At 33.3% G+C, this 22,723-nt stretch overlaps 5 protein-coding genes across 8 annotated transcripts in view; 3 read left to right on the top strand and 2 right to left on the bottom strand.

Moving 5' to 3' along the window:
• The window catches only part of LOC113404837 (facilitated trehalose transporter Tret1-2 homolog), a 62,809-nt gene extending 60,306 nt beyond the window's left edge, over nt 1-2,503 (top strand). For all 3 annotated transcript variants that reach the window (XM_064219082.1, XM_026645900.2, XM_064219081.1), the window contains exon 4: nt 1,157-2,503. In XM_064219082.1, the coding sequence (XP_064075152.1) occupies nt 1,157-2,373 (1,217 nt within the window). In that variant the 3' untranslated portion in view covers nt 2,374-2,503. The remainder of the gene's footprint in view (nt 1-1,156) is intronic.
• Nucleotides 1-22,723, bottom strand: part of LOC113404947 (glycine receptor subunit alpha-2-like) — a 220,310-nt gene that overhangs the window by 182,454 nt on the left and 15,133 nt on the right. The window lies entirely within an intron of this gene.
• Nucleotides 3,638-9,186, bottom strand: LOC113404838 (uncharacterized). Of its 2 annotated transcripts, none has more exons than XM_026645903.2 (5): nt 9,015-9,186; nt 5,757-6,056; nt 5,220-5,382; nt 4,524-4,761; nt 3,638-3,892 (listed from the first exon to the last, which is right to left on the bottom strand). In XM_026645903.2, exons 1-5 carry the CDS (start codon nt 9,099-9,101, stop codon nt 3,775-3,777), a joined length of 906 nt encoding a protein of 301 aa, XP_026501688.2. In that variant the 5' UTR covers nt 9,102-9,186; the 3' UTR covers nt 3,638-3,774. The 2 variants fall into 2 exon arrangements, with proteins under 2 accessions (XP_026501688.2, XP_026501687.2); XM_026645902.2 differs by having other exon boundaries at nt 3,639-3,907.
• Nucleotides 13,419-17,077, top strand: LOC113404844 (facilitated trehalose transporter Tret1-2 homolog). The gene is made up of 4 exons (XM_026645909.2): nt 13,419-13,457; nt 15,006-15,141; nt 15,670-15,815; nt 15,899-17,077. The coding sequence occupies exons 1-4, from the start codon at nt 13,419-13,421 to the stop codon at nt 17,075-17,077; spliced, it is 1,500 nt and encodes a 499-aa protein (XP_026501694.2).
• On the top strand, nt 17,519-20,222 carry LOC113404840 (facilitated trehalose transporter Tret1-like). Its single transcript, XM_026645907.2, has 4 exons — nt 17,519-17,607; nt 18,215-18,350; nt 18,682-18,827; nt 19,020-20,222. Exons 1-4 carry the CDS (start codon nt 17,572-17,574, stop codon nt 20,193-20,195), a joined length of 1,494 nt encoding a protein of 497 aa, XP_026501692.2. The 5' UTR covers nt 17,519-17,571; the 3' UTR covers nt 20,196-20,222.

Raw genomic sequence — 22,723 nt, 5'->3', positions numbered from 1 at the left:
ATTTTTGGTTACGGTCGTTAGGTTGAAGGAATTAGGAATTTTAAGCCTATGATTTTCCTTGGAGCTCGATCTTGCTTTATACCAAACTTTATCAGATTCGGTGATTTGAACATGAATGAACAACAGACATACAAGCTAATCATTTAAATTTTGTTCTACATAGATAGATACACTGAAATCTTAGTTTCAATTTCAATATGTATGTATCATGGACAAATGCAAAAGAATTATGGGTTGTCAACTTATAACCGACCGACATTCTTTAACAGACATCAGTTACTTGATACGGATTCAAAGGTCGTCATTTGAACCTGAATCCTAACAGAACGTCTTCTGTCTGTTTAGTTTGAAAGTATGTTGTGAATTATTTTAGCGTGGAAACGGCCAGCACAAACAAGTAATTTACAAATGCTATAAAATATTTTGGCATCGTTTCTGTAATGTGTGCTATTTATAAATGTAATCCGGATTATAATTTTCTGATTCGGCTATAATGTAATTGTTGACATTCTCTGTAACCTTACTATGTCAAATATTTAAACAACTCTTACTGTTTGTTTTTGTTTATCTTTAGTAATTCGTTTTAATATATTTACTAAATAATTATTACGATGAAAACTTAAGTAAATGTCTGTATTAATATTTTTTTTGAAATAGCGTCTTTGCAAGTCATGATCGCAATCATTTTAGCAAGAATGCTAGCAGCATTTGTTGAATTATAATTTTGATTCTAAGGCGATAAATGAATCTTTCTCCAGTCACTGGTGGAGGCAATAAGTAACATCCCGTGTTGCGTGTTTTAAAAAGCGTCTCGCAGTATTACTAATATTTGATATAGATTATTAAAATAACATTAGATTGAAAATATTCAATAGTTTCAATTTGGGTATTTTTCTTTATGTCATGAGCCGCCTTATGGTAAGTTGTCACCATTGCTCATAGACAATGATACTTTAAGAAATATTAATAATTCCTCATATAACAAATGCACAACCAACCTTGGGTATTGTCCCTTGTGCCTGTGCGCCCCCACCCTGTGTGCCAACAATTCTTAGTATTGCTATATGGGCTTGCACAAAGCCATACCACTACGTAAACAAGAAATAAAAAAAATCATAGAAATAAAATAATAAGATGATGTTCATTTATGTTTCAGCGGCAATGGCAGCGTTACCGATGGCCCCTGGCTGTTTGATCTGCGGTTGGCTCATGGAAAAATTCGGAAGACGTAATGCTCACTACATGGTCTGCGCCCCGTTTCTTCTCGGATGGATCCTGATCGCCTGTGCTAATAATCTTGCCCTCATCCTCCTCGGAAGATTCTTCACTGGAATGTGCGTTGGTTTGATTGGACCTCTCGGTCCCGTTTTCATCAGTGAGACATGCAGTCCCCAATTAAGAGGAATATTTCTAGCAGCCATATCTTTAGCCATCGCTGTAGGTATTTTAGTATCACACCTAATCGGAACATGGGTGCATTGGCAATGGACCGCAATTATCTGCTGTATTTTTCCAATTCTATCAGTTATTCTGCTAAGTGTAATCCCAGAAAGTCCAACATGGTTGATATCAAAGGGTCAGATAGAAGATGGAGTGAAAGCTTTTAGCTGGTTGAGAGGATACGGCGATGAGGCCAGGTCTGAATTAAAGGCAATTATAGATAAACGTAAAGCCGCAGATTTAGAACCAACGCCAACGCTACGAGAGAAAATCAACAGTCTCAAATCACCGGAACTCATGAAGCCACTGTTCATAATGATAGTTTTCTTCGTGACCTGCCAATTTTCAGGAGTTAATACTGTTGCATTTTATTCAATAGAAATAATAGAAAAAGCTGTCGGTAAAGGGATTGATCATTATGTGGCCATGTTGGCGATAGATTCTTTAAGAACTGTAATGTCAGTTGTGGCGTGTGTCACGTGTAAGAAATATGGCAGGAGACCTTTATGTTTAATCAGCGGTCTTTTTACTGCTATATCAATGGTCGGTTTATCGATGTTCCTCTATTGGACCGATGGTAAACCAACGAATTTAACGTGGATCCCGTTGTCTTGTCTGATGGGTTACATATGTGCCATATCTATAGGACTCGTCCCACTACCCTGGATGATGTGTGGAGAAGTTTTCCCGACTAGAGTAAGAGGTCTGGGATCAGGAATTAGTTCTGCGACAACCTTCGTTTCCTTCTTTATTGTTGTTAAAACTGCTCCAGGAATGATGACCGATTTAGGAGAGGTGTTCACTTTCCTACTCTACGGTACTATAGCACTTATCGGTACTGGTATCCTATACTTTATTTTGCCGGAAACGAAAGGTAAAAGCTTGCAGGAAATCGAAGATAGATTTAAGAGTGGAAAGATAAGCATAGCCTAATTTTATATGTTTAAGTGTCTAAGTTTAAGTAATTCCATGGAAATTTACTCGCTCAAAGCGCAAATTATATACTGTCTGTGATATTGTAGTTTTTAAAAGAAGTAATAAATATACATATGTTTCATTATCATCGTGATTTTCATTCTAATACTATAGACATTTACCAAAAACTTTGTTATTTACGAAGATCATGGGTTCTTCTCCTCGGGAAGATTTTTTAGAGGTGACCTTCTTTTACAGTTATTTGCCTGTAATATCAAATTTGATTTTGATCCTACGTGATGTAATTAATCTATTATATGAAACAGAAAATTTGGATTAGTATTAAAAATATATATAACAAACAAAAGTATATACTGTATTCGATTGAAATTGACATTAATAAATCATAAAGGTCCTTACCGGACATCGAACTGATTTCCAAGATATCCAGCCATAACTCCGCAGCTAAATATTACAGCAACAAAATGACATCAAAAATATAATTATCTGTCTATTAACATTCATTTAAAAACGAACAATATTAAAATGTCAAAAAAGGTAACTAATCTGTGGCTGGAATGGAAGGACAGAAGATTTACCCCCTTGTATTGATATACAAAAATATGTATAAATGTTTAAGTATGCATCCCAATCTCGTCGTTTTAAAATGACTAGGTTTCTCTCAATGATCAAAATTCAACTTTTTCATAATTGAAAAATGACATATCCTTTTATTGACATTTTTTTATTGATCAAACGAAAAAAGGAAAACAAATTGACTGTTACGGTTCTATGGAGTGAACTGTTATGGTTCTACCTATTTAATGTATAATTTAAGTTCCCAGTTTTACGATGTAAAGCTGATTAGCATCGAGCCTTAAATTATCAATTATTTTCAAGCAATCAAATAATAATAATCTTCTGTGCTATTTATTTGTTATTCAATAAAGCAAATACATAAATGAAGGAGACGTAATAAAAACACCTTTTTTAATTTTTATCGTTATATTTAATGAAGATTATTTGTAACAACAAAATAAAATTAATGAAATGAAAATGGCACCTAAGTTATTAGTTATATTAAATATCAATATTTAAATGCAAATCGGTACATACATTAAATATTAAATATCTTATTAATAAAACACTTATGGCACGTCAAAATTTACCAGTTAAACATTAATGAGAATTAATTTATACTTATTAATATCATGATATAAATAAATAGTTTTTTATCGATTACTTATTTAAAATTTATTATAAAATTATATATTATTTCGACAATTTTTTTTTTCTTTCATGAAGACATTAGTGTATTCAGCCACAGTTGAACGAAATATAATTTTAAATAATATTGGTAACAGTTGACAATTTTTCGGATTATTTTGCGTTTGACTATAGCAAATCAATATTTTAGTTTTACTTGGAACGTGGCTTAACAAGTCGAGACGCTGGCGGAGCAAATTTGGCAAAACCCTGCTGGTCGAAGACTGGTAGAAGGTCCCTCACACGAGCCGACATGGTGCCACCCGTCACCCTGGAAGCATATGCTCTGTGAACAGAGAAATTAGTGGATTGTTAGGGTGCTCTCTATGACTACATTGTTGTATCATGATTGGTGAACAAAGTGACTATTTGGTAACTGGAAGTGATTGTTGCTAACGTTACTATTAAAACTAATATTGCAATAATATAATAATTGATATTCAAATCGTTTATAAAAGTGAAGTCGAAGAGTATCAAAGATGTGAAGAATGTGCTCATAGTGCTTTTTCTAAATGTGTTAGCATGGTCAACATTGGTGGTGCATTAATTTGCAGATGAGATTGGGACGTTAAGTGATACGATACATAATTGAGACGAAACCCAGACAGGTCATATAGGGCGCAGAGTGATAAGCACTGATTTCGTCTACTAAGTCAGAAGATTAATTATGTAGTAGAAGTATTCATTCGTTTTATTCAAACACAATTCTGTGGCCGAAAACCTAAAGAATTGGTTTAATAAAAAGCGACCTTCCCTATCTCCGTGTATAAAATTGGTTTTATTTTAAAATTTACAGTATTTTATTCACTTGTAATCTTGCCATGGAAACAAGCCTGTGACTTTATGAAACATATGAATATATTGCATGAAAATTAGCTAAGCAGAAGGAAGTGACAATTTACCTGTTAGGTTTGATCAGCTTAGCCGCTTGAGCAGGTGTCGCCAATTCTGTGGGGAAGTACGTAGCGCCATAGAAGTCTAGACCATTTTGCAGCAAAATGTTGGCTTCCTCAATGCTTGCCAAGGTCACACGCATCACGCTGGAAGCCTCCTTTGGCACCATACTGCTGACCAGCTCACCATCGATGCTGGCAATCGCACGAGGCGGCGTCTTTTCTAAAGGTTTCGGAGTAGAAGTACCTAAAACAACATTGATGTTTTTTTGTCCTCAGAATTATAGAATTAACAATATTCTAAAATATTATATATATTCTAATATTTAATACTTAAGCCACCTTAATTAATACTTGTCTGATACTCGTTGATCATATAAATCATCATAATGATACAGTGTACACATATGTGTTTCCAGAAAGTTTTAATCTTTCTTTCACTAAATGACGCTGTATGTAATTTAAATCGCGCTATCATTTGGTAGTTTTAAATATGTAAAATTAGAATTTAATGAGACATTTTTTTGGCAACTCTATTATCTTACAAAAGCTAGTTGTAGTTCTGGCATACAGTTGGTCTCCCAGACCAGATGTTTAATTAATAACTCGCCTAACTAGAGCCTGGTCCGAGTATATGACAGACGTATCAATATTTTCCTGAGAGCTCATCAGATTTCATTTAAAACCAATTATTTTATTACGTACCAGTATTTCCATCACGGGGTGATCCGGTAAAATGCAACCGGATTACCTCTACCACAGAGGTATATTTGTAGAGGGCATGACGTACGTCCTCTTCAGGTACGTCATCGGGGATGTCGTACACGTAGATCGTAAACGTTTTCTGGGGTCGGCATGGTATGGCAATCTGGAATTATACAATATTATTTATATACACCGTTAGGTTTGATGACTACAAACGACACATACAGTTACTCTTTGAATTATTTAATAAAACAAAAATGCTCTACATGTTTGGAAGGCTTAAAGCTAGTAAAATCTGCGAACAGCCAAACGCTATCACATATAAAAGCAAGTGAGGATTATTCTATAAAAGAAAGTCAAGTTATATTCAAAATTAGAATTTTCATTAAAACTAGTACAATATTTTTTAGCTGCTCTAATATAACGCCATAAAATATAACTTACCCAGAAATAACAAAATAGGACTTCAAATCAGAAAAAGCAGTAGAAGAAGCAGCCAAGCATAGATGAAGGGCAGATGAAATCACCTCATCTTACCTTTCTATAAAATCTGGAACCAGTTACTTTATGGAAACCTTTCTTGAATACCATTTGGTAATCATCGACGCTCGAAAACTTGAACAAGATGCCGGTGGCCGTCTTCGTGAGAGAGAAGCAACCTTTGAACTCCATTTTCTCGCAGATGGCTGAAGCTTTCTCCATGCTGAGGCCGTGGGAAGGGGTAAGGAGGAAGGCCCCCTTGGTGAGGAAGTGCTCGGAGTCCGAAATGTCGGACTCGCTGTCTCCGCCCTTCATCAAGGTATGGATCTGCTCCTTCCACATGTAAGGGTCTGACATCTGGAGGAGTTAATGGCTGATGATAATTTGAAGAAGTTGCTATTCAGTAAGATTTTGACAAAGTATTTCCAATATACTAGTCAGACATATACTATAAATGTAAAATGAACTCTGTCTCTTAGTTTGTTTTTATGTGGTGGCGAGACAAAAATATGTCAATAAAATGCTGCAATAGAAAATATTGCAAACTAAATAAAAATATTTAAATATAACTCAGATTGAAGAGTATTGAGACTATGATGAAGATAATGAAATGAAATCAATCAATTATTCGAAAGTACGTTGTTGGAAAACAATGGTTGATAAATATTCGAAGACAGTAATGACCGGGAATCGACGCGGTTCACTGGTTTCCCGACTCAAGCGTCTTCCCAATTATAATTATAGTATTGTCCCAGCTTCCGTTAAAAGTATTTTGATCGGGGGACTGCGTTACTGTAAAACTATGATTATTTTTTTAAATATGATTTCTGTATCTGTATTTATAATGTTGATGATCTTTCCTTGACCAAAGAAGTGTAATGAGATCGAAAAGTAGGAGGATATAGATAGTAATGATAGATTATATAACTATGAAGACATCTGATCAATTTTTTTAATTGGATTCGCATTTATAGACGACATTCCACACCACAAACAGTAACCAAAATTACCCGACCGAGTCAAATAGGTTTATTTAATTGTAATCAGTGGGTGGACAAGACTAATTCGATTGGAATTGACAGCAATTGACATCGTAATCCCACGCCAAGGCACCATAACACCATATTTGGTGTTATTGTGGTCGAAGTAATTTACTTATTAGATCTTTATTTGCTCGTATGGTTAAATTTGATGAGAGTCTAAATGGGTAATGTTTTGTTCGTAGTTCCAAACGTCCGTATTTTTAATTATTTACAAAATTGTTTATTAAATAGGACATCATTTAGGATGTGACTAAAAAATACTTTTCATAAAATAATCGATAAGTGACTGATTTTTCGAAAAGCCTAGAATTTTTGCAAAAAATCGGTCAAACCAGATTTGGGCGATTTAATTTCCATTTAAAATATACCATGAATAAAAGTGCAGGTCTGAATTTCTGATAGCATGGGACCGAGCACCTTATAGTTTACCTTATCGTGCCAATTTATGCAGAATATTGTCGAAGATGTAATATTATTATTTCATACCAATAACTACGGTTAAGTTCAAGGTTCTAACAGTACCTATCTTAGCATTTTTTATCTGTGGATTAACCCATATGGTGTTAAAACGAGCCTAAAACAAGACAATTTTATAAATTTAATTACTTTAATTGATGTCAATATTTTAAAATCAGGCTTATTCGTACATTTTATTTGCGTTTACGCGTTTATTTGATCGAGTTGAAAATAGGTACAGTTATTGGAACTTTCCTGAAAGACTTGTGGTGCGCGAGTCCCTTGGAATAATTGTTTACTACAAATTTTAAAGAGCCATTGTGGAAAAACGTGTCCCAAGGCGAGAAAACGATGTGATTTTATATTTAGATTTTATTAGATTTAGATTAGATCCACATTTAGTAATCGGCAAATTGATTCATGATACGGGTGTTAACCTATACCATATTTAATATTCTGTGCAAAGTAGCGAATATTTGTTGATTTAATCTGGATCGCGCACTGCGCGTGCGCTGTCTCAATCGATATAATTATATATCGGTATGATTATATGAGAATTATATATCGTGGAATTATTTCTTATTTTCTTATTTAATTCCCTCTCTCCGTTCCAAAAAATATTGCTATTTTTATTTATAGTTTTAATTAAAGATAAGAGTTCAGTGCTTAATATATACCTATTGGGGAGTATGTTAAAATCCATTACGACCTAAAACAACACCCTAGTTATCGATATTACTTTTATCAAAAAAAAAATCAATTTTAGCGCGAATTCTAATGTGTTTAATAATTATTAAATGTAAAGGAAAATTTCGTAAATATTCCATTGTTAATAATGTGCACACAGGTCACTGCTGCTATCATAAGACTTCTATTTAAGAACACTGAAATAGTTTATTTATTTTTTATATGTATAGTTTTTTCATTAGGTCTTTAATAAAAGATTGCGTTGTTCCTACATTTACAAACTGTTTTCATGAAAGAACTTAGAAGTGTTTGTTGTATTTAATATGATGATACTCCATTCTACACAGTGTAAAGTGGAGTATCCATATGACATAAACTGTTACCTGAATGTAAACAAAAATTTTCCCGACTAATTTTGCTTAAATTTGCTTCGCCGGTTAAAATTGTCACATATTATTACTATTTATTAATAAGTTTAACACTATTTACTATTGTATTATTAATATTCAACCAATATTAAAAGATATATATTCACGAGGATCTTTTAGTTGTAATCAATGTTAAGACATTTTACAGGATTCAATTTGTAAAGGTACAAAGTTAGATCCCCGATTATTCATATTTGGGTGAATAATGATTTATATATTTATTTTTAATTTAAGATTAATAATACTTAGATATTTTATTTAAATATATTAAATATTTAGACTACATGGTAAATATATTTCATAAGTCGAGTCATAAATTCCTCGGTATTTATAATGACTGTTAATTCCTTTGGAGATCCAAGAGGTGGAAGCTAGTTCGGCCATCTAGACTCAGTATCAATAGTGAGGGTTATAAGTACCTCGATACTTTTTGTGTATTATTTTTTGGTAGGTAATATTATACATAGATTTATAGATGTATAAATATTTACTTTATTTACTAAAACACATTTAGTTTCATAACTTAGTAAGGATAATAAATAAAAGTATAAAACAATTATATAAGATTTTGTAAAATATTACACTGTTTGAAATCTTACAAGACATTAGGAGGGAAAAAATATATCTATTAATCATTTTGCACCTTTAAAATAAATTAAAAGTCGAATAATAATAATACATTAAATAAGAAAAAAACATACCGATCCTCTTGGTTTATCAGTACTTTTCTTAGAGTTCTCAGCTTCCTGTCTGTGTTCTGTGTCGGAGGCGCCTTCAGCTAATGACATCTTGCGACTGAATTGCGCTTGCGCCGGTCCAGGGTATAGCCAGCCACTGCACGGTCGAGCGTGCAACCGCGCCTTTAGAACATCGCGTCTGTGGAGGGGCTACATTGTTTGTTAATTCGTAAATGATATTATTACGATTAAATCCAAAATTGGTATTTAAATGGCAATTCTAGCATACGTTTTGCAATGTTAAGTTTTTTTTTTATCGATTACGAATTCAATGGTGTTTTTTGAAAATATTTATATTAAATCACTTATACTTCCAATGGAATGTTTATAGTATTCAATTAGTAAAATAACATCTCCCAAATATCCCACAGTTGGGCAAAGACTTTTTCACATCTTTGGAGCCTATTCCACTACGCTGCTCCAATGCGTTTCGGTGGATCACGATGTTTGCTTTTACCGTAAGAGATTAATTATAAACACATGAAAGCAATGGTACTCGTCCGTGTATGTACCAACAAGCTTCAGTTCAGATTCACGTGGCTGTCCACTGGGTCATTTTTAGGTATATAGAAAATATTGACCCTTTGGTTCTGGCAGTAGTATTAATATCGTTTTTCAAACCGGTAGTACCGTAAGTACCGATCAAGATAATATTGATTATATATTAATAACGCAAGTCAACTACTTAAACAGCCATATGGTGTTAGGGCAGCAAGCCACCATCAAAATAAATCCCAAGGAAGCCTAAGGGACTTAAAAAAAAATTGGGTCTATTGCTATAACAACCAACATTAAAAGCTTATGTAGTTTCAATTAAGATAGTTAAGACATATACGGCATCTATTATATATATATTTGTAGATCGATGCTCATATTACTTTTAATTGAAATAAGATTGTAATTTATATTCTCGATCTCAAGATTAGTACCGTATTAATAATTTAAATAACAATAAAAACGCTTTGAACTTTCGTTTTCTATAAAAAATTTTTTAGTTATGTGAAACCAAGGACGTCTTGGGTACGTCAAGCGCTTCAGCTGGTCATGCAATTCTTAAAAAAATAAAAACAATACAAAAAAGATCCAAGTGATTCAGCCCAGAATATGTTGAAAAAGTTTAAGGAACTTAGCAATGTATATAAGCAGCTATGGCTACTTAGCAACCAATCCATTAGAGCTGACTTCCTACAACAAATACAAATGATATGTCAAGCTTCAAAAAAAAAGCTCCAATATATTGATATTATATGAATTTTCGAATTAGCAATATAAAAAAAATTATATCATATTTTATTAATAAAAATATTTATTCTCAATGAAAATCGTCCTACTCCACGGTTTGTTTGTTCTGTATTTTTATGACAGGAACTCTTGTCATCTTTGAACGAACCTTAGGATAGACGACGACTATTTATCATTCATGAATGCTGATGACGCATAGTTACTGTAGCAAATAAAAAAAATACATATCAAAAATAAGTTCCTTAAATTCCTGATAGAATTCAAGTACAATGAAATTTCTGGGAAATTCAACGTGATTGACATTTTTCGTGTGAAAATGAGTTCTAGTATATTTCAATTGTGTAGAATTTTGAATAAACTGCTCTGCCGTGAATCTTAACTTTGGTTGTATCGGAAAATTGAATAATATGTCCATCAAACTTAAAAATGTTTTCATTCATCATATATGTAATATTATTTAATATTGTGTATGTATAACCAGGTCGATACAACTAACTTTTAACTACAAACAGCCTAAAAATTCTGTATACATAGCGTACAGACTACAGTACTGTAAATAGTTTTCTTTTTGAATATCGAATATTGTTGCCCTTAATTTCCTACAACTTGGTATCCACCTCAAAAGTAAGAAGATGTAGAGATCCATTCAGAGGGAAAGTTATATTTTTAATAATTGAGCATGATTAAGTCAAAGATTCCAACAAGTTTTCACTAATAGAATAAAGTCTCCTGGATCGACGTTAAAAATGGTTGTACCACAAGGAACAATTTTGGGTCCTTTTCTATTTTTAGTATATGTAAATGATCTTCCTTTCTATGTTAAAGATATTTATGCTAAAGTGTTGTTTGCTGACGATACTTCACTTATTTTTAAGGTCGAAAAAAACTGACAATGACGATGTTAACAGGGCATTATGACAGATACACGATTTGTTCACAATAATAATTTAGTTTTGAATGCTCAAAAAACAAGATGTGTAGTTCATAGATTTATTAAACGGTGGCTGTCTTGGTGTAGCGTAGTACTACGGCGTTTTTAGGAATAGTATTGGATTCTAAACCAGTGGAATCCCAATTTATCGTCCCTGACAGAAAAACTAGAAAAAGTTAGAAAACAAACTGATATTGATACCGCTTGTCTAGTATATCTTGGTTATTTTCGTAATATTATGTTATATGGTATATCACTACGGGACATATATTTAATCTGTTTTTATTTTACAACAGAGAGCAATCCGGGCTATTTATAATATTGGAGCTAGAACTCCTTTCGAGATGTTTTTAGCAAAGTAGGAATACTCACTGTTGCGTCACAATATATTTACAACTATATTATATACATTGTTCATTTTGATAGAATCAGTGACAATAATCATTGTATGTATACGAGACGTAAGGATAAGCTTACAACACCAAGTTTCTGACTCCGCATAGTCAATAATTCCTTCTTGGAGCAAAGTATCTGTTTCTATTACAAAATTCCTAAGATATTTTTAACTTTTCCTAAATTCATATCATCGATAAAAAATAAATTATAAAAAAGCATATTAATCAATACAAGATTATATAGATGATAAAAAAGCGTGAAACTAATATTTATTGACTTCCTGACAGGATTTTTTTAAATAAATTTTTGAAGTTGCATTTTAGATTTATTTTGAAAAAAACGGGATAACTCATGCATATGGGGGTTGAAGTTATCGCAAATAGTCACCCCTATTACCTCCGAACGGGAATACGTCGAATTACCAATAATCCTGTATATATATAATTGTATTGTCGTGATTTTTCAAAATAGTTATATTTTAAAAAATCACGATTCAAGAGTGCTTATAAAAGCCTACTCGAATAAAATAAATTAAGAGCCAATATCATGAGCCAATTATTAATTAATCCTAACGACACTAATTTCATTTTTATTTACGTTTTCTGCAACAGTTGATTTTTAATTTTTAGCAAATAGTGTCGTTCTGTCATCAGTAATCATAACTTTTGAAAAGGGGTTTAAAAGTAGTTTAGTCGTCATTAAATGCTATTTCTCTATATGCAACGAAAATATATCAACATATTTTTGAGTATTAGAGAGTCAGGCCGTGAGCTTTTTCATGCTAAGAAGTGCCCGCCCTTAAACGCTGTGAGAAATTACAATAGCTAAAATACAGGCAGACTGCCAACTCGCTTGTCATTAAAAACATTACAAATAGCCAGTGTCGTTTATTGGTTAGGGACGACACAAATAAAATATATAAACGGACCAAAAATGGAACAACTATTTATTTTACTTTGTGTGTTCTCTCACACAATTGAATAGCTGTATGTATGTATGACGTGCTCCTAACAGTATTGATCAAATGTGTGTTCACAAACGCAGTTGCATCTCTTACAGCTCGATGGGGATGCAATGTGTCACAACTGGAGAGGGTTCTGGCGCAGGAGGCTTTACTTACAGAAAAAAATATAAATGTTAGTGGCCCAATCCATGATTTCAACTCAGGACCTATGGATAAACAGTAAACTAAATGTAAAGCTACAACTCATTGCAAATGCTCTTGTATAAAAATTACACGGAGTAAAGTGTGACCCCACGGCTGGGCAAAACCTTCTTTTCGCCCATCCCTCTCCGACATAAAACTAATAATATAAGGCTGCAAACCCTGAGATCCTATCGTATTAGAAGAGTTAGGGAATAGAAAGAAAACCAGATCAGATCAGGAGGACGTCTCAATTTTCTTATCAAAGCAGTGATATCTAAAAGTGTTAGACATAATTAAAGCTGAATTCATCAAATCATACATTTATGGGTATTTAATCATAAACTTTTAATGCACCAATAATAAAAATTATACATTATAAAATATTTTTATTTAATTAGGCACCAAATTATCGATAATATTGTCCTTCCGGGTTTGATCTGGCGTTTCAATTCAAAGACATTGACAGTGATAGGCAGCGAGGCAGATAGTATGATATCGGAAGATTAAAATTTGTATAGAAAAGTGTAATCATTTCGCATGTTGTAAATATTTCAGATTTAAAATATATTGATGGCAATGAAGATCTAAAACGTTACTTAAAAGAATTGATATAATAAAAACATATATACTCGTATTAGTGCGTCAGTTAACTATGGCTCACAGTTATAATATATCTCCGTTCATAAAGCAGGTGAGTATTTTAATTATAATATACAATAGAAGATTAATATACTTTATAGAGATGTAACATTAAGTTCTTATTTATCACTTAAACTATATATCATAGGTGTTAATAAAATCATTATACATATATTCAGTAGACTATAAGATTAGTTTCTAATCATAGACCTGTCAGGCCGTGATTGTCGAATGGCTTATTAATAATAGGCAATTATAATAAAATCAAAACAATAATCTTACTTATTTTTGCATAACAATTAATTAGTTCGGGGATTAAATAATTATATATATATATATTAATCAAAAATGCAAGCGTGGTAAAATGCAAGCTGCATAATCATCTGAAAATGGACCAGCCCTACATTGTTTACGGCACTAAGACGGGATGTTATACATTATGTTATACATGTTCTATAAATGTTTTTGTATTATTCCTAAAATATATACTAGACGAAACTTATCTGTTTGAATAGTTGTTACTATATCTCCTAATATGTGACCGACTGTACTTCATTTTAACGAGTCCAGAGTCGTGAGTGCTTCCTAGCACTTGATGGGTAGATTTTCGCAGGCTTTAGCAGTATAAATATGCTTGCTAAAAAGTTTAAGTTTAAATAAAAAAATATCAGGTCAGGTGCTTTTGGGTCAGCCTGAATCTGTCATTAGCACTTTACATACATACTATTTAGTACCCAAAACAAAGCATTTCCTACAAATGAATGAACGCCGAGCGATACCGCATTATTCGTTAATTAGTGCAAGTATTTTTCGGTATCTTTCGGTATTGCCGTGTCAAATAAAATGATAAGGTCTATTACACAATACAAGATTATAATTATGTTTGGATGATAAACACTCGCGAAAGAAATTATCTTTGATTACCATACTCTATATATATTTAATGAAACCAATTAGTTTCGGTGGGATCTATCATTAATTTATATTTTTTCAATTGTTGGGACTTAAACGTGCCAATAAAAAGTATTTTTTTTTACTTTAATATCTCACTACTAATTTATTTCACCACCCGGATCCAATACTGGTTGATGAGTACAAAAGTGGCATATTTTCTACAGCTTAGCACGGATTATAAACACTAATTAAGTATATGAAAATGCAGTCATGATTCCTGGGCTTAGCCCTACAATCATCTGTTAAGATTCCAGTATTCTAAGCACGGAGCCGACTATGCTTACATAGCATGATTTCCTATTAAGGACCTTTAAAGAGAGACAGAGACTTCTATACTTGTTTTATAAAATTTAACTATAAAATGCAAAAATAACTCTTTCTGTCTGTCTGTTGCTCTTTCACGGACATACCACTGAACCGCATTTGATGAAATTTGGTATGAACTATGAACCAAGCTTTAACTACAAGGAAGAGCATAGGCTACTTTTTTATACCTACTATCTCCTTAAACATGTGCGAAACCGCAGGGGACAACTAGTTTTAAATATTTGAAAAGTGTTGCTGGTTTGTTCTATTTTTTTGTTTCGTCGACAATAACATAATTGTGTGTCAATACTATATTCAGCATTCTCGTTCTTTGTTCCAGTGTTTCGTAACCGCAGCCGTGGGCATAAATATAATAGGTTTCGGCTGCATCTTGGGTTTCCCAGCCATCTTGCTGCCCCAACTAAAAGCCCCAGATACGCCCATCACGTTGACAAAAGATTCCGAGTCATGGATTGGTAAGAAGCTTACTGCTATCATGTCTTTGGCTATACTCGACCTGATTCAATAAATTTTATAAAAAATACTATATATAAAGAACAGTGCAGTAATCTACTTCGATTATATGTCAGCGTGTGAATCAGGTGGGTAGCTTGGTAATCTTCTCTACCAGATTAAAAAGAATCCCATATAATTAACAATATTATTTCCTTCACCTTTCAGCAAGAATTTTTATGATAAACATGACTCAATCACTAAAAGAATACATGGTTCTTCACTTAAAATGTAACTATGTACCTATATACCTTTAAAACTTTACGATATATTATCCAATATTTATATTATTTTCAGGTTTTAACCCTGATCTTACTAATCCAATCAGCTTTAAACAGCGTGACCTCTAAATATGCAACTCAGTGTTTTGACTAAGTAAAAAAGTAGATTTCGTCTACAAAAAAAAATTGATCGTAGTTTAAGTCCTTATATATGTAGTATGAAAGTGGGAAATTAATTAGTATCAATTAAATAAACATGTTTTACCTTAGTTGCAGTGTTGGCTCTAAGTGTGCTTGCTGGCAATTTTATATCCCCACCGATAATGGACCGTCTTGGACGCAAGATGTCACATTACGCGCTCACCGCCATTTTCTTAATAAGCTGGTTCATCATTACAATGGCGACCAGTGTTGAGGTAACTCTTGGTCAATGCTTACTCTTTTCTATTTGACTTATATGCTATTTGTAAATTATTTATTTATTCATATTAATTTCCAGGCTTTGATCGTTGGAAGAATCTTACAAGGAGTCGCTGGCGGTATTCTGTCAACTTTACGATCTATACTCATTGGCGAATACACAAGTCCGCTGAATCGTGGAGCTTTTCTTACTATAGTATCCCTATCACAAGCTTTTGGTATATTTTTAGTCCATCTCATTGGATCCTTCCTGAGCTGGCAAAAGACTGCCTTTGTATGCGTATTATTTCCGTTTGTAAGTCTTGTTATGATCAATTATACACCGGAATCTCCAAGTTGGTTGGTATCTAAAGGCAGATTTGATGAATGCAGGCAAGTATTTAAATGGTTAAGAGGAAACAAAGAAGACGACGAACTGGAAGACATGATTGAAGCTAGAGTTGCTTTTGAAAAGGCCGCTTTTAAAGAAAACGAGAACCAAAATTGGTTTGCTAAATTGTATACCATAATTCGAAAGAAAGAGTTCTATAAACCGATAATTATCATGATCCACAGCAATGTTTTATTGCAATTCTCTGGTGGACCTACGATGTCATCTTACTCCACGGTAATTATGAGCCTCTTAATGGGACCAGAAGCAAACGCATATTTTTGGATGGTCTTCATAGATTCTCAGAGAATTATTTTTAATACGATAGCTATTTTTATCATCAACAAGACCAAAAGGCGAGTAATGATCTTCACCACAGGCTTGCTATCAGTGGGAAGTCATTTTGCGATTGCAATCTATACTTACTGCAGAACCCATGGTTGGGAATATGATGCTGTGTGGTTACCAGCTATGTTGATCAATCTGCAATACTTGGCGGTGGCAGTAGGTACTGTGCCAATGCCGCAAGTTATAGGTGGAGAAGTATTCGCTCTGGAGTATAGAAGTATAGGTGGTACTATTAGTCAGGCAGCAGGAGGAGTTGCGATGTTTTTGGCATTGAAGACGTTTCCCACATTGTTAGATGAAATTGGATTACACGGTACATATACATTTTATGGTGCTGTTTTGTTAGTAAATTTAGTCATTGTTCTAATTCTGCTGCCAGAGACGAAAGGAAAGACTCTACAACAAATAGAGAATGAGTTCCGAGGTCGACCGATTAAACTAGAGGAGCTAGAAGCCAAACAGTCACTGAAGTCAAATTCGGTTGAGATTTACGTTAGAAAGATGTCGGAGAAGAGATGCAGTAGCCCCGTTCTGCTTTAATTTAATAAGGTTTAACATTATTGTAGTATTAACATAAACAAAATAAAATATTTTTTTTACGACAAACTACGGTTTTATTCATCTAAACCATAGTTTTTAAAAAACCATTAAATCAATTTTTTGTATTAAATTTGTTATTAAATTTAAAGTAAATCATTTTTTTGGCTGAAATATTATAGATACATTTTCTTCTTCTTATTTATTAATCAGTAGCCAATAGCCTATGTTAAACAGTGTTGCTAAAGTTAACGAATATAGCAAGCACTGCATGAAAAACAAATAGAGATATTTATGCCGCCTATCAAAATTGAATAAAATATAAGATGTGATTGGCATTGATAAATCGATATCGAAAGATTAAATTTAGTTTTGGACCGATAACAATCTTTTCGCCCACAAGTATTTTAGTTTTAAAGTAGGTACTTCCGAGGCTTAACAAGATGTTGACTTGAATGTTTTATTAATCGTGTTGGTTTTAAATGTAGGTAATAGAAATGGAACAGACAAACATTACTCCGTTTGTGAAACAGGTATGTTCAAATTAGATATTTATGAAATTATTACGTGTGATGCTAAATCTATTTGAACATTCCAGTCTTTGGTGAAGTTCTGTGGTAGAAAACATTTTGAGAATTTTTGTATTTTAAATCATCGGGTGTAATTCCGAAAAGCTCGCATCTCCGATTATTCGGCGACTAGCCTCACGCTTCAGCTTTCACTGGTCCCTATGCCTATTACAACTAACAGAGTATACCTCATCCGAGCCTTCGGCTTCACAGTAAATTCTAGACAAGACTGTGGACTCGGGTTTGTCCAATTCGGTCCTATGACAATTTTCTTTGACCTATCGAATTACGTGGGAAATGACGGACTACCTGTAAATTGTTTTGAACAAAAAATTGCTCATATTCTCATGCCCAAGAACTTTTCTGGAAACGTTTCTCTCTAAAATAATATTAATTACACAAAAACGTAATAAAACATCTTTGATTCTAAATTACGACGTTAAAAATGAAATAGTGAATATACATAAATAAACTAGGTTTCAAGGAAACGCGCAGTATGGACTTTTTGGAAATGTCTCCCAATCTGAGGCCATTTGGAGACTGTTAAATTTACAATTACATTCTGTTTCAGTGCTTCGTAACAGCAGCTGTGGGGTTAAATATAATAGGCTTCGGTTGTGCTGTTGGCTTCCCCGCTGTCCTGCTGCCACAGCTGAAGGAAACAGACAGTTCTATTCCACTCACAACGGAGTCAGGATCATGGATTGGTAAGTGGTCTCATGTTTATAGATTTTAGACAAAATGAAGATGCGGTTTAATCATATTCGGATCATAGAATTAAAAAGTTTTTAGCAAATACAATTGTACTACCATTAAGTTAGTCAGTAAGTGTATAACACTTGTTAAAAAATAAAGTCTTACTGTCTTTACGAGATATTCAAATATATATTTTTTAAATGAATATTAATAGCGATCATAACATAAATTTTATATACTTTTTAAAGCCCAATCATCCAATACTGTAATAATTATCTTCTCCACTCTTAAGTAACTCTTTCCTTGAGAAATAATATTTATTTACATCTTATACTTCTTTAGCGGCAATTTTGGCTTTGAGTATGCTCGCTGGAAACCTTATGACCCCGCCCATCGTGGATCGTCTCGGGCGCAAGGCGGGTCATTACGCTCTCACCGTCATTTTTCTGATAAGCTGGTACATCACTATTATGGCAACAAGCGTTGAGGTATCTTTATAATTTCAGTTTGAATTAAATGATCTTGAATTATCTTTGCTATTTTTATTATTATGTTTTCTATTATTTAAGATAAAATATATGTGTGTAATTCAGAATCTAGTACATCTTATAATTTCTAAAGATGTAATATTTGGTAAGTAATTAAAATAGTTAATTTTTTTTTTGTTATGAAATTTTCAGGCCTTGATAATTGGAAGAATGATGCTGGGCATCGCGGGCGGTCTACTGACAACACTCCGTTCGATTCTCATTGGAGAATACACAAGTCCTCGAAATCGTGGTGCCTTCCTCACCACCATATCTCTTACACAAGCGTTTGGCATATTTTTCGTACATCTCATTGGATCACTGCTGAGCTGGCAGAAGACTGCTCTCATATGCATTTTCTTCCCGTTCGCAAGTCTCGTCATGATCATGTATACACCAGAATCTCCAAGTTGGTTGCTCACTAAAGGCAGATACGATGAATGTAGACGCGTTTTTAGATGGTTAAGAGGAATGGATGAGGATGAAGAACTAGAAGACATGATAAAAGCAAGGCTAGCCTTTGAGCAAGCGATTATCAAAGACCACGGGGTCAATTGGTACGCAAAGTTATTAAGAATTGTTCGAAAGCGGGAATTCTACAAGCCGATTATGATTATGATTCATAGCAATATTATTATGCAATTTTCTGGTGGTACCACAATGGCCGCTTATTCCACAGTCATTATCATTCTGTTAATGGGATCGAATGCAAATGCACATTTTTGGATGGTATTTTTGGATACACAAAGAATTATTTGCAACACCATCGCTGTTTATATCATTAATAGAACTAGAAGACGAATGATGGTACTTACTACGGGAGTCCTCGCCGTAGCAAGTCATTTTGCCATCGCCATTTACGTTTACTGCAGAAATCACGGATGGGAATATGACGCTATCTGGTTACCAGCCCTGTTGATTAATCTTCAGTATTTGGCAGTAGCGGTAGGTACTGTCCCAATGCCACAAGTGATCGGTGGCGAAGTATTCCCTTTGGAGTACAGGAGTATAGGAGGAACTATCAGTTTGGCGACAGGTGGGGGGGTAATGTTTTTGGCATTAAAGACATTTCCCGAATTAATAGATAAAACTGGATTACATGGTACGTACACGATTTACGGTGGCATTTTATTAGTTAACTTGATAATTGTGTTGATGTTGCTACCAGAGACGATGGGGAAGACTCTTCAGCAAATAGAAGACGAATTTCGAGGGCGACCGCTCAGGATCGAAGAGTTGGAAGAAAAACAGTCGTTACAATCAAATCCAGTAGAAATATTCAAGAGAAAAATGTCGGAAAGGAGGTGCAGCAGCCCTGCACTGCTATAAACTTGTAGTACTGTATAACGCACTTGATCTGCATTGGAGCAGCGTGGAATATGCTCCAAACCTTCTCCTCAACCTCAAAGGGAGAGGAGGCCTTAGCCCAGCAGTGGGAAATTTACAGGCTGCTATTGTAATGTAATGTAACGCGCTCAATACTCTTTTTTAAATATGATTGTTCTTTTTTTTAATAAAGATAAGGATATAAGAAAAAACATTAGTATTTTTTCAATAATTCTCTATATTATTTGGTACACATAACCGTCTCGCTGTCCAACCGTACTCGGTGAAGTGAGCTTTCAAACTGTCAACAATATAATATCAACATTAAAAGTTAAATAATCACTAACGCTCGGCTCACCGGTTCACTTGCACAGCTGACCTCTTAACTAATATCTGTACATTATACTAATGTTTATACATTCATGCTGGAATTATTTTTAACATCAGATCAGAAACAAACCTTAAAGTGACAGATAAATAAAAACAAACAAGATTTTAAATTGTACAATTTAGATTTATATATCATATATCTGGATGTATACGGAATTGTTTATAAATCTATCTGTGAAAAAATTGAATTTTAAATTTAGTACAAGTGAGAAAATAAATTCATTTTATATTTCGTCGAATATATTTTATACAATTTTATTATTTCGATTTACAAATCTGTACACACCCTTATAAACTGAAGTAATAATGAACCTTATGTACAGGGCATTAAGTTCACTTTACACTACATATTTATACTGAAGCAGAGATCGAACAATGGACCGTCTTAACTAACGAATTACAGCCATCTTGTAAATAAATAACGCAAAACTGTGTACCTTAGTGATATTAAATATAAAAGTATTTTTCTTAATGATTATAATTCAGTTTTTTAAAATATCTTAAAAATCCGCATTTTGATGAAGAAACACTCCAAGTGTCGATTGTTTCTTAATATGAAATAATAAAAATCGGATTCCATTAGGTAGTCACAACTTCGGTTAAACGGCTGTTCGCCTACATTTAAATCGTGTCTAACGACAGCGTAGTTGTACACTAATAGAACCCAGTTCATAAAAAATGTCTTAAAGATGTCCAAAATGCATCTAGAAAATTCAAATTCGCAAAATTTAATTGTACTAAATACGTACAATACATTTCATAACTTTTAAGAAGCCTTTAAATTTACAGACATTTTGTAAACTTATCTCTGACAAATTTGAGATTATTAGCAAATAATTATTAATAATAGTACATTAAAATTAAAACATCTGTTTCGTAACTGAAGTAGAACCATAATTATCATTTGTACATTATTTCCATAATATTTGACAATTGGGAGGACGGTGCAGCTTTGTAGTCATCCTCAATGCACATGCCAATGATTCTACAGCTGTTGGACACAAATGACTACACTAATTTGACACCACTAGCATATCCGAAATGATGAGCAAAGTAAACACTAAACGCTCATTGGTCGCCTATTGCGTCATCGACTACCACCGACCAATGACCATTCAGTTTCAAGTCAAGTTACTTAATCTGACTTTCATCCTTCATCAAATTGAAGGTCAAATTATTGTAAAGACATTGTGTACAATAGATTCAACTCTTTGAGACTGCAGTGAGGTACCGTATTATTAGTTAACTATAAGTATGTTAATAATAATTAACATTTAACAACGTAAGGAACATAAAGAAACCGCCTTCCCTATTCAAAGGAACAATAAGTGAATTTAGGAATGACACTGTTGTTAAATTTATTTATTTGTTTAAATTTGTATCCAGTATAAAATTTACTTTTCTAATATTCCCAAGAGATTTTAAAATTAAAAGGAGATGGTATTGTTAATATGGATTTATTAAATAGACAAATTTCAAATTACAACAATGTTTACATACAGCTTGAAACAGAAGCACTTGGGGGTGATTCTTTACAATGTTGAACCGATAAACAAACACAAGAACGACAGGCCGCATACTTCATGCCCGGACAAATGACACTTACAAACATTATGGTAACATTTATCTAAGCAATCCATACAAAACCCGCACACACTCTACTTACAAAATTCAAGTTCTAAATACAATAGAAAAATTTCCTATAGATTTTCGTTTTAAAAAAATATTTACAAAATTTTGATGACCGTACTCTCTTATCAAAACCTTTTTTTATAAAAACACGGACATTTCTGACATTTGCTCTCTGTAATCTGACAACCGTCGTTTTTAAATTTAGAACAGCGCTGCCATCTTGGAAATGTCACGTCATTACATACTATACAAACATCACAAATCGTTTTAAAGAACTGGTTTTAGGCGTTCTTTATTGGAAACGTTCCATTTTGTCTTCATAAGCATTACATTTCTCTCAATCCTAATATTACTTCCTAGAATTAAAAAAAAAGTCAAATTTAATACCTACCCCCATCATACAACTTTTTTGTTCTGTCTAAAACAGTCTAAAACAGTATGTTACCGGCGACATTGCATCAAAGCACTTTTTTCTCACAGTAACACTTCTTGCAAAAAAAAAACTCATT

Source organism: Vanessa tameamea, chromosome 26, assembly GCF_037043105.1.
Source record: "Vanessa tameamea isolate UH-Manoa-2023 chromosome 26, ilVanTame1 primary haplotype, whole genome shotgun sequence".
Taxonomy (NCBI): Eukaryota; Metazoa; Arthropoda; class Insecta; order Lepidoptera; family Nymphalidae; genus Vanessa; species Vanessa tameamea.
The sequence above is the reverse complement of the archived record's forward strand: the minus strand, read 5'-3'. Positions and strand labels throughout refer to the sequence as shown.